The following is a 13,176-nucleotide window of genomic DNA, read 5'->3' as shown; positions in this document are numbered from 1 at the left end:
ATTTTGCCAGAGTTCTTCCTTCCCACTGTCGCCAAATGCTTGCTCGTGGTTGGTCGTCTGATTGTTGATCTGGCTTTACCACATATTGTTGACACGGCCCCATCTGACAACAGAGGCTCTCTGCAGGTTTATGGGTAGTCCGTAGCTGCCCACAAATGTCAATGTTCTGCCACTGCTAAACGACAATTTCCCCTTTTAGTCTAAACACTGACTGTGTCCCTATTCTGTAGCCACAGCACTGTGCAATGTACACATAAGTGCTGAGCGTATGTTACTCTTTGGAGTCGGTGTGTACATCTCTGTTGATTGGGTGAATGTTTTCACACTATTGATGCTGAAGTGACTGGCTGCAAGTCTCAATAGATGCTGGTGATGTGATTCTACAAATTCATATCTCATGCTAGTCTGTGAATGGCGACTTGTTTTTGTATTGAGCACATACACAGGGGTGATAATGATGATGTTTAAGAAGCTTCAAAAGTAGCTGGCTAGCTTTGCCATTTTTAAAAACGTCGCTATTGTGTGAACTAGAATGAACTAAACGATTGAGTGTTGCTGTCCTTGTGAGTCGGCAGCAAAAATACAAGTTGGTTTATTATTTTTTATATATTATTTTTATAAAATGAGTAATAACTCACAATAAGATTTGATGGGAGCAGGTCATCTTCACCCATCATGGGAAATAGAAAAAAGCAAGGTTGAAAAATAAGAAAAAAAAAGTCCAGCTCACCAGAGGTCTTTTGATTTAGAAAATGAATGGTTGTATGCTGGACATGCAATACACTGTTTATACATTCACTTCAGTATCAAAAATACTATGTGATTGAACTGTATTTAAATGAAAATGTACTTTAACATTCAAAATTAATGAACAAGATGTTTTTAAATTTATAAAGTTTCAATGGCTTGAGAAGGAGGGTGAGAAAGGCCTCAGTCAGTATAGGAAAGAAGTAGAAGAGGCTGTGCAATGTGTGAGTAAACAGGAAGTTCTGCCACTGCAAAGAGATAAGCAATCAACGGCTGATCAATAACACAGTGGACATTACACTGGGATAGATGTGTTGAAGAGCAGTAGGAACAGAAAACATGGAGCATGTTTGAGAGTACATGTGAGAGTACAGGCCTGGCACGACTTATAATACTGTTTAATTCAGGTACTGCTGCTGGTCAAAGGGTTTGTAAATACATTCAGACATGTTTCACTTCAGAGTATGACGATTAATGGTGTTGTATTTGATAATGGGCCAAAACGGGACCCAAGACAAAAGGCTTTATTTATATGACACTTCTCATACAATATATGATGTACACATATACAACATCCAAAGTTAAAATCAAAACTCTAGGTCAAAGACCCAGGACTGTGACATTATAATGTTTTTTACAATGTCAGTTTTTTTTATTGTTAGTGAACAGGAATTTATAAGTAATGCATTTCAATAGGAAATAGATTTTATAGATAGACTTAATATATTTTTGTAGTGACCAATGACTGTAGACAACAGTTTTCTACAGTCATTGGTAGTGACAGTGGGGAGATGTCACCATGGCAACCAGGAATATAACGTTTTGAAAGAAGTGGCAGCCCCTGTATTTTATCTAATATCGTTGTATTTGGCATGAATGTCAAGAGAACTTATTCCCCCACCACTCCAAATCCAAATCAGTAGGCTTCATGTGAGCACAGAGTGATGAAAAATGTCTTGAGCGATATGAAATAAAACTGGGAAATTTGTGTCGAGGAACATTAAAAAAAACAAACACACACATTGGGATGCACAGCAAGACCTAATTTTAGTCAGATAATTAAAATAATTAAAAAAGACACCGATAGTACACGAACAGCAAAGAAGCCCAGTTTATTGGCTCAGTGTAATGGATGACACCCAGCAGATACTGACTGGGACAGCTGCCACCCCACTCACAGCTGTTATGAAGGGGAAATTAACAATACGGGGTAAATTATTTGTTTGTCACCAGCCTGTAAATATGATTTTTAATGCAATAAAGTTTCTCTCAGACTTGGCCTCAAGTGGCACCTAGAGGAACTGCAGGCTTTCTAATATCTGTTAAAAAAGTTAGAAAAAATACACATAAAAGGTGACTTATAATCCTTGTTGAAGGACTTATAATCCTTCAACAAGGTTTTTTCATAATCTGAAAGATGTATATAACCTGTAATGCTGTTGATCTGTAAACTAACTCATTCTGCTGTTGCACTCAGTGTAAGCAGCTCTCCATTATAGCATTAGTCACATGGCTAAAATGTAAAATGTCAACATAAATATTTTAAAGCAAAATTGCATACAAGGCTGAGCAGACACAACACACACATGTGCGCGCTCAGAGCACGAACGAGGAAAAGGACTGATTTTTCTCTTTCCGTTCCATCTTTTTTTCCCAGCACATGTTCAATTATTAACGGCTGTGACGACTCCATTGGGATCGAGTCAGAGGCGGACAGACAGAAGGAGGGGCAAAAATAGGCAATATTTTATCAAACATCCAGCTGTGGCACTAACTGGCCATACTTGATGGATGGCAGAAAACCTCATTTGAATGTCTCAAAAACTGATCATTTGTGTAATTTATGAGGAATTCAGAGTTTTACATTGTCATAAAACATGAAAATGATGGTGACTTACAATTAATGTAGACAAATATAGTTCTGTAGCACAATAACTTCCACTTTTAATCATGAACATACATGCTATTTTGCGGTGGTATTCTAATAAAAATCCTCCACCACAAAGCTTTATAGAGTGCAGAAACCAATGGTCTGTTGGTCCCTTTGCTATACTTTACGCTGCAGTAGATTAGATTACATAAAGCTTTAATGATCCTGAATTGAAAGCTGCTGGGTGGTTAAATATATATCAGCAACAAGCCTCATCACAGCAAAATCTCTTCAATGTGATTTGTGCAGTAGAAACAAAAATTAATTACACTTATAAATGAGATCTGCTCGGACCTGATTATTTGCCTCATTGCAGGCATAATTGAGTGAAGGAAACAAAAGAGTCTGAGCTGATTTCTTTTGTCTCCTCAGCCCCTCATCAGTGCCGTCCCAACCAGCAGCAGACTTACTCTGTCAGACTGCGGAGTAACAGCCACATATATTTTTCATGAACTATACCTCCGGCTTTACTGTGTGTGGCTGTATGAAAAACTGCCTGGCAGTGCATCAGAGCAACAAAAATAGACCCCTGTCTCCTGTCCTGACTCTTTCTTCTAACTAGAATCATCACGGCACTCCTCCCTCGTTCATCTTAAATGATTACTGGTTCCAGAAGAAGAAGATCAGGGTTAGCAGGGTAGTGGCTTGAACTCACGGCATCCATCACAGCAGTGTTTCCATGATACTTTTCTGGTTATAGCAGTTCACATATGTTGTTTTCTGCCTCTAAAATTGGATTATAGTGCAGGTGGTAAACGTTAATTTTGCCAAGCTTTAACTTCAGAATTCTGAAAGTCAGTAAAAAGCACCTGTATCAGAGAGAGACCGAGGTTCCGTCCTCTCATGATTCCTATGTGGACACTGAAATATAATCCTTGGATCTCTGGAATTAAAAAGTTTCCACTCATCTTGATTGTGCACATAGTTTGATCGGATCTAGGTACATCCGAGGACAAGGGAAGCAGTGCTGCTGGCTGTATTCTTTTTTTCAATGCAGAGATTAAAGATTACTGCTAACACCCATGCCTTTGTCTGGCTTACTTTAGTTTGGAGACAGAAGCAGAATTAGGTGACCTTTCAGCTTGTGAGACACTTTTTTTTTTTTTTTTTACAAAGTGTGGTCAGTCTGTGTGTGTGTGGCTGAGATTCACACTCAGTTCTAACATGTACACCTCCACGTGTAGTCTTGCGTCATCTCGGTATATTTAAATCGTGAATTCAGCTGTTTTCTCAGTGCAGATGGGTTGTCTGTTTATAGGTTGCATGGTAACACTAAATGTAAATGGGATATCTTGCTTTAATTTGAATTGGATCAAATGAATTTAAGTCTGTGCTTCCCTGCCTTTGCACTGCCAGGATAGTTCTCTAGAACTGCTTTTTGGATAGAGAGCTAAGTGCTAAGTAATTTTTATTGTGTTTGATTGGCGGTAAGAATTGTATTCAGCAGGTTGAAGGTGATTGTGGTAAATGCATTGTAACATGGTACTGGATTTTAGTTTGCAGTCATACTTTTACTCAAATGTTAAATCCTATGTTAGATAATCCTTCCAACTCAGGGGTCACTCAAACTTGGGCTTACTCCTGAAGCAAAAACACTCCCACTAATGACAGCATCATGTGTCTCTTTGTTTTGTTTTTTAATTTGAACAACAGCTTACTTTCAGAAATCAGGTTCTTCCCTGTGATTTGTCTGCTGTTCAAAGCATCTTTTGTCCAATAGATTTTGTTGTGTTGTTGGTGCACTAACCCTGCTTCTCCCCTTCTTCTTCTCTCTATTTTTCTAGTTTTTCTTCTTTGACGTCAAAGTACAACAGTCGTCATGGCAGACGAAGCGGACATGCGCAATGAGCTGGCCGATCTGCAGACACGTGCAGACCAGATAGCTGATGAGGTACAGTAAGAGAAACATGTGTTTTAGAGGTTTTTTGTTGTTGTTGTTGTTAAAGTGTTTTTCATTTCTGTTCTACACATTGTTGTTTCTTAAGACTCCTCTAAAAGCTCATGATCAGACAGTTTTTTTCATATTTGTGGCTCTGTATCATGCCAGTGAAAAGCGATATCCTTAATATGTATATACTAGGTGTTCTCCTCTCCTCTGGACGCATAAGCCCCACCCACCTGCTGTTTAAACCATTTATAAACACAGGATAGCCAATCAGAAGAAAGCTGGAGCCTGGCTTTGAAGAGACTGGAGCTAAAACTGAGTATTAGATGCAACTGAGAATCAAATCCAAAGCTACTCTAAAAGAATAAAACTATATAAGTGGAAATGAGCAGAATAAATCCACTTTAAAGAGATGGGATTTACAGAAAAAATATTTCCTATAAGGCTGAAAATATATAGTAGTAGTATAATAGAGTATATTTTTTTTTATCTTTAATTTACAATATGTGACAGTTACACTGTAATATTTCTCATAGATATAAATTACTGCTTTCCTGCAATATTGACAGCTGCCTGAATATTTATTACAATCTATTTTTTATTTTTCTGTCAGTGTGAAATGAAGATCCATTCAATTTAGCCCATTATTGGCTGACGCTGTTCCTTTCTATCTAGTGTTTCTCTGTGGTCCAGATAGATTGAACTGTTAGTGGTCAGACTCCAACTCCACCATCCAGACAACAACTGGCAACAGTAGCACTGCCTCTTTTATGCAGTTAGGTCCATAATTTGTAGAACAAAGACACAGTTGGATTTTAAATCAAACAGTGCAGACTGAAAGACGTCATTCTTTTTCTTTTTGTTGTGCAGACTCAAAGACTGCACTTTAATCACACCATGGTCATTTGATTTAAACTCACCTGTGGTGGTGTTCAGGAAAAACCATAAAAACTGCGTCTTTGTCCGATAAATTATGAACCTAGTGTATTTCATGTGCTGCTATGTTGAAGCTAATCGAGGCTGCAGAGCAGAATAAGGACTACTGCTGCCAACTGTATCTAAGATGGTGGATCTGTAGTCCATTCACAGGATGATGAATATTATTTACAATAACTGTAAATTTTATCATGAATAATTTATTTACGAGAACAAGCCTGTGCCCTCTGCATCTTTAAATACAAAGTAAAAACAATCCAGTTCTGTGTGAAACACTGCGATTCCAAATCATTCTGCTATTTATGAAATCTATCAGCTATTGTTTAAAAATTTACTTTGTAATTAATCACTTACATCAGCTACAAACATGCAGAAAAATTTTCAGGCAATAGCGCCAAGTTTTAACTAATGATAATGTAGCTCACAAGCAAAGTTACCACATAAACAGGGAACAAGCATAAAAACTGAAATCTCCAGTAAAAACAGATTTTTCTGTGACATTCCAATTATAATTTGACATTTGAAAATGGACCGTTCTCATAAGGACACAAATGTATCTCCAAAGCCTGCAAGCTGACAGATACAGCTGCTCTAAAGTGACCTCAGCTTGTTTCAGCATTTGGAGCTCTAAGAATCTTTTATCAAGAAAGTGCTTTTTTTGGATAAGGAAGAACTCTGCCCTTTTTTAATGAGATGAGAGGAGCTCAGGAAGCGCAGATAATTCCATGCTGCAGAATAATGGATCAGCTCAAATGGCATTATTAAACATTCATGAGGAGATAATGTAGGGCCAGTGATGGGAATAGAGGAAAGGAAAAGAGGAGAAATGGGTGGAACGTTAGATTGATAGAGCAACAGGAGGCAAAGCAAATAACAGTAGGAATCATAGTGTCAGACAAGAGGAGAGGAACATTTAGGTGTAATTATATTACTGAGTGGCACTCATTCATCTTACCATATTAGTGGTCCTCCGTTCTCCCTTTCCACCTGCTGACTTACGTTTTTAATACATTTTCTGTGTTAACACACTGAGATGTTGTTGAGAAATTTGTCACAGGTGCCACACCGTGTGTCTGTGTTTGCTCTTCTTTGGACTCTAAGTTAATCCTTTGCTAATCTTTCTCTCTCCCCCTGCAGTCTCTGGAGAGTACTCGGCGCATGCTGGCTCTTGTGGAGGAGGTGAGTCCAGTGATTCAATGACACACATCACATTAACAGATACAAAAGACATGAGAGAGAAGAATGGCATGCCTTGGTATTTGCATTTGTTGACATTTACCAGAACTGTGAGATCTTCTTGTTCTTGTACATGCCCCTCCCCTGTGCTTCTGCTTAATGTCTAAGGTTGAGTTTTCACATGGATTTACTTGGTTAGTCAGTCCCAAAACATCTACACTTGGCTTATTAAACTTTCTATAACTTCCACAAAGTAGTATTCTTTGACCCTGTCCTTAAAAACCTGATGGACCTCCTCTTCTTCTTTTGAGGACTTGCACTTGTGCATGTCCAGTGCATGTAAGAGCTCCTCCACTGTGTCACAATAGCAATCCTTAAACAATTCTGAGCAAAGGACAAAAGATTTGCTTAAGTAGGACAGTGATGAACACTAGGTGTGCTAGTGTGGCCAGAAAATCCGAGTTTTCAACATGCTGTGTGATAGCTATGGCACACCTCACAGTTAAAATGGTTTGCAATTAACCTCTTAAGCCCCAAGCCTACCTGATCTCCTGCCTTTTGCCCCCGTATCAGGGGGCGTTGGGGCTTATGAGGTTAATGTCCTCCATCAGGGTTGTAAGTCTGGAAAAACGATAACCGTGCTCCTGTTTGCACTACTGACCTGATTCTGAGGCTTTGAACCCATTGATTGTTTCAATGACGACTGCTGTTTAGGCTGTGGATCAACATTTATCATAACAGATGATCCTCAACAAACAAGTTAGATGAGTTTGATGGATTAAGTTTCACAAATGCACAAGTGGTCAGAACAAGACTTTCCACAGAGGGATCTAAAAATAGCAGGATGCCAAGCGCTGAACACCTGCTGAAGTACACTAACTTAAACAGGAGATCAATATTTGGAGAACTCTGCAGTTTGTCACAGTGAATTTAAGCTGCACCAGTGTTTTCTGTGTTTTTCTGTGATCCAGACTGACCCTAAGATGTTGAATTTAGAGCTCTGGTTGAAAGAATGCTTGTTCTTCTTGTTGCTAAAAATATATATATATTTTTCCAAATCCATACCCAGTTAGATTTCTCTCTTATGGTACAGTATCATTTCAATCACCTACAATGCCTATAGTACTTGATTGAGCCAGGAAAAAAACAAGATATTGATGTTTTTACAGTTAGTTAACATGTCAGCATGATATTCTAGCTTTGAGTGCTACCAAGATGAAAGCAATAAACAGCTGTTCTTAATAATAATGTATACTTTATTGATCCCCGTGGGGAAATTCCTCTCTGCATTTAACCCATTCACTTAGTGAAGCAGTGGGCTGCCATTGGGCGCCCGGGGAGCAACGTGTAGGGACGGTACCTTGCTCAGGGGTACCGAACCCCTGACCTTCCTATCACGGGGCCAACACATTACCTACTGAGCTATCCCTGCCCCTCAAAAAAAAAAAAAGTTCTTTGTTTTTTGTTTTGTTTTGTTTTAGTTACCATTGTATTCACACTGGCTGCAGAAACGGAGACATGGCCTCACACTAACCCCTGGACAAATGACCATGTCTAATGAGAGAAAGCCATGAGGGACAAATGGAAGTCCTTGGGGAGACCTACTCCACATACAGTGCTTTTCATTCACATTAAAAGAATCTCTTTCCCCTTTTCTGGCTTTTGAAGATAACAAGAGAAAAGGCCATTTACGTGTTTCAACTGTTTCTGAGTTGAAGCACAGGTTGTGTTTTCTTGTGATCATCCCAGACTATGGTCTCCACTTGAGAACAAATGAAATAAATACAGAGACAAGCAGACACTGTGTGGCGCTTCTGTCTGGCTATACTCTTTATTAGTCTCACCTAGCATATCTCCAGAGAACTGGTCTCTGGAGATTTCTTAGATAATGCAGCAAATATCATTATAGTATCTTTGATTTTATTTGGGTTTATGACCTGAGTGTTATCTAAAGGAACCCCATTTAGTGAAACACAAACTAATTCACTAAAATTTTCACAGTATTTGGAGGTCAAAGTGAGGTTTCTCTCTCTGACCTCACAGTGCACCTACAGGAAATTGTAAGCACGTGCTGACCTCTGGACTCCAAGAGCTTATAGTGAAGCTTACACTAATGGAATAAGTTGAAGTGCAGTCAGAGTCAAACCACTCTTTGTCCAAGGGTGTGTCTTAGATCTGCTTGTTCTGGTTTAAACAGGTCTAACTCTGTACCAAATCATTCTTTAAAGAAATTAAATATGTGTCCCTGAAGGGTTAGCATGCTGATACTGTATTAATTTGGGTCTACAGTGTATGCTTCTTCTGTAAAGATTAAGTGTTTTTTGTAGGGTAGCTGTGATTTGAAAAATGATGCATTTTGAAGGATAATCCCACTTATTGAAGTAATCCTACTTATTAAAATAATTATTTTCTTTATTATTAAAACAACAGAAACTGAAAAATTAAAAAACAACCTTGTGCAATAAATCCGAACAATCACTTCGTTTTCTGGCACCATCCTACAGATCAGTCACAGTCACTGACGTATGTGTAGTTTTAGCTCAGATAATTTATTTCTATCTCTGGTAGGAGCCACATGCGTATTGAAAGTCATGACATATTCAAACCAAAGACCAAAAACAGGATAGATGAGTAAATCAGGTGAGTGTCTGTTGAGGGAGCGGAGAAGATATAAAATGAGAGAAGCTAATAGTCAGGAAAGTATATAATTAAATTAAACTTGCATCCATCTTCAAGATCCCAGAATAAAATCTTAGGCTGCTTTTCTGATTAAGTTCCCCTTTTATGCTCAGATGTTTAATTTCCAGTTGTAAAATTTTCCAGTCAATTCATCATTATTATTCTTGACCCATTAATTTTCTGCCACTTACAGTCGGTGATGTAATATGTCTTTGTCTCATGCAAATTGGACAGGAGCAATGAGCGACATGAGCGCTGTTTTGTTTTAATGACTGATAAATGAGCGAGACAGACACAATAAAATGACTGTTTGTACAAAGGGAGTCAGCCAGTAGATCAGGTGAAGAAGACATAGACAGAGTGAAAACAGACGAGCAAAGGTCTGCACCGCTGTTATATAATTACGCAGCCACATTTGAAGCATGTGGCTTTTCAGCATCTACTCTGAATTCAGGTGTTAACATGATTTTCAAAATGATCCTGCGTCATTATTTTTCGTCTTCCTTTTTCTTTAATATTGGCATTTAGCAACACAAAAACAAAACTCCACTTTTAGATGAAGGCTATTTTTATTGCAGAGACAGTAAATAACCAAACTGAATTAATACTTGTAAGTGCACAGTTTCCTCCATATCAGATGTAAAAGTGTGGTTAGTAAACCTGCATTAGTGCAGACTTGGAGGGTTTTTAAGCCAATTCAATTAAGTCTAGTTGGTTGGAAAGAGCTCTTAATGTGGCTGGCCCTCCATGCGAACCCACAAACTGAGTGAAAGTGTGTAAGGAGAGCTTGGCTCAGAAGGGCCAGCCAGGCAGACAGGAGTGCGGTTTGTAGCTTAAATAGGCCACTGCTAATGTGAAGGACAGAAATAAACCCAGACCTGTACCATTATCTTGGTGCAAACACATCACATTACACAATGTCATAGCAGAGTGTAGTAAGAAACCTCTAATGTGTATTGAACAACTCATGTCTGACATTGTAGAAGATTTCACTGTGCCTGGTAGTCACTGGCAGGAAAACATTACGTCATGTAGTGTGATATAACATGATGCTGGTAGGTGATGTGGAAATCATCAACTGAAAACTATTAGACTTTGTGGTTTAAAAAAAGCTGAACAGGCTGTTTGTTTTTTGCTAAACTCTTAACGTTTTACTTTTCTTTGATTTTTAAATTCACTGATTAACAGCAAAGTGGTAAATGTATCATCTAAATAACAATAATAACAATCCTGTAGCAGCAGCAGAGCGATGTAGAGAGAAGAATAAACTCATGCAGCAATTTGAAAAGGTTTCATAAACAAGGACCCGCAGATTATTAAAGTCTTTATGAAAGATGTTATCTTCATGTCAGGCCTGTAGGAAGAGAAATGAAAAACTGCTCCTTGGTTTGTGATACGTGAACAAAGCAGATGAGAGCGGTGGAAATGAAGTAAAAGAATGAAAGACGGAGATGAACACGAGAAGATCAGACGAGGGGAAATGTGAATGATAAACAGATGGATATAAAGAAATCTGGGAAGGACATAAAATGGGAATTCAGTGTCTCTGTGAAGCAGATAATAACACAAGAGATCCGATTTGATTAGCGGTGTCAGGCCTGAAGTCGGAGAATAAACTACACAAGATGAACATGCTATTTTATATTCACACAAGCTGTTTTTATTAGTGAAGTGATATGAATTGTAAATTATAATCTAAGCCTAAATGGAGGTATAACTAATAGTTTTACCAATGAGGTACACTCACTGCAACTCACAAACTAACAACCCATGTTTTCAGCCGTTATTGTGGTATCGTTATTGAATCATAAGGCAAATACTTGAAATGCATCAGCGGTTTTGTGAGGGGCAGGTTTTCTCACAGAAAACAATCCCATAGCTAGTTTGAGGAAGCTTTTTAATTATGACCTTTATTAGTCAGGCTAGATTAGACCAGACTAGTATCAAGGTACCTTTACAATGGTTATGTGCCATGTGAGCTGGAAGTAAAATGTGGTTACGCAAATCATGTTTTTTTCTCAACTCTAGCCAAGTAGTTTTAGTGCCTAATGTAACCAAATTAATTTAGAAAAAAATGCCATGCAGGTTGCTGTGTGTTTCCTGTGTGTTAGTACTAGGGCTGCCACAAACGATTATTTTGATAGTCGACTAGTCACCGATTATTTTTGCGATTAGTCGACTAATCAGATCATGCATCGATTGGACGTAAAACGTACAGCTTATTGCACCAGCAGCATCTGCTCTTATATAACTATTAGCTTACAGCTTTAAGTGTTTAAGGTATGTGCTAACTAAAAATAAAGACAAGGTGATACTTTTATTAAATTTTAATGACATTTGCAGATTGTTTCGGTGAAGTTTAATAAACTCCTTGCTATCTAAAATATAACAGGACACCGGAGTAAATTCTCGAGCATCTCACACTTCTGATAACCAGTTGTCTGCTTGACGTTTATTCAGCTGTGTAAAAACTATAACTTTAATCTCAGCCAAACCAATTTACTCAGGAACAAATAAAATACTAAAAAAAAGCCAAACAATAACATTTTTAAGTTATCTAAGTGACTTATATATGTTTAACCTGAGTAGCGAAAGACAGCGGTGGGTTTGAAAACGATTTGCCGGGAGTCCGGTGTTCTCACGGGCTCTAGTGAGCCTTGCCCCCGGCTAGCTATCGAGCTGGTGGGTAACAGACGTCTCCGAAAACGTCGGAGCGCTTTTGAAAATATGTGGTGTCTTGATAAACTGAGCAGATATTTGAGGTTTACACAGCTACATTCTCGCCTGAAAATATGTTAAACGTTTATTTTGTGACCCAGAAAGAATAATAAGAATAATATTAAAACTAACTAGCTGCCGCCATTGTTAGAAACTGAGCTGGGCTGCGCTATGAATTCTGGGACAGAGCTACTTCTTCTTCTTCGGGGTTTAACGGCAGCTGGCATCCTTGTACATGCAGTGCTGCCATCTTCTGTTTCAGTCCGTTATTACACTCTTAAATCCTACTACTTATTCCTGCGTCTTTTGTGATCTTACAAAGCTTCAAACGACGCGTCGACTATTAAATCAGTCGTCGACGATTTTGATAGTCGACGTAATCGTGACTAGTCGACTAATCGTGGCAGCCCTAGTTAGTACCCGTGTTCCCCAGCCTATCTCTGAACATGGACTTTTAAATAGTTTCAAAATATGCATATTTTTTTATTATTTCAAAGTACTGTTACAGATTAAACTAATGAGAGGGCGTTAAATACCATTGTGCAACAAGTATGCACAAAGTGTCCTTTGGCACCTGTAGCAATAGTATGCTGGATCTGTCCTTACAACTAATCTTGTGTGGATTCCAGCATAAGGACCCTTTAGCATCATATTTTAAACACACCGATCAATACCAGCTGTGTTTATCTGAAGGACTGTAACTGATACAGATGCAGCACTGAGCCTCTAAGAAGCTTAAAATCAGTTCACCTTTAAGATATCATTATTTTTATTCTTCCTACTTCACGAGTTGACTTTATATGCTTAGAAATATATCAAAAGAGGTCTGCTTCACATATTTACAAATGGTTAGCATCAAAACAAAGTGCAAAGAAAGAATAATAAAAAGAATATTAAAATATTCATCTCAGTCGTCTCGATCTGTTGAAAAGCGCCTTATCTGTTCATTGGGTAGAAATTTTTTGGGTGGGTGGGGGGACAGTATCCTGTGACTTTATGACTCACAGTGAAGTGTGAAAAAGACCTGATAGTCTGTGAGCATGTGTGTCCTTAACTAGCCATGCAGAAAGAAGTGATGTCACCGCGTGAGACTCTGCCAGTTGGC

The 13,176-nt window shown here is 38.4% G+C and overlaps 1 protein-coding gene across 2 annotated transcripts in view; it reads left to right on the top strand.

The window, feature by feature from the left end:
• The window catches only part of LOC134631350 (synaptosomal-associated protein 25-B-like), a 42,270-nt gene that overhangs the window by 12,958 nt on the left and 16,136 nt on the right, over window positions 1-13,176 (top strand). For both annotated transcript variants that reach the window (XM_063479594.1, XM_063479603.1), the window contains exons 2-3: window positions 4,462-4,568; window positions 6,636-6,677. In XM_063479594.1, coding sequence (XP_063335664.1) covers window positions 4,497-4,568; window positions 6,636-6,677 — 114 coding nt within the window. In that variant the 5' untranslated portion in view covers window positions 4,462-4,496. The remainder of the gene's footprint in view (window positions 1-4,461; window positions 4,569-6,635; window positions 6,678-13,176) is intronic.

The sequence above is a fragment of the Pelmatolapia mariae genome, linkage group LG1 (assembly GCF_036321145.2).
Source record: "Pelmatolapia mariae isolate MD_Pm_ZW linkage group LG1, Pm_UMD_F_2, whole genome shotgun sequence".
Lineage (NCBI taxonomy): Eukaryota > Metazoa > Chordata > Actinopteri > Cichliformes > Cichlidae > Pelmatolapia > Pelmatolapia mariae.
The sequence above is the reverse complement of the archived record's forward strand: the minus strand, read 5'-3'. Positions and strand labels throughout refer to the sequence as shown.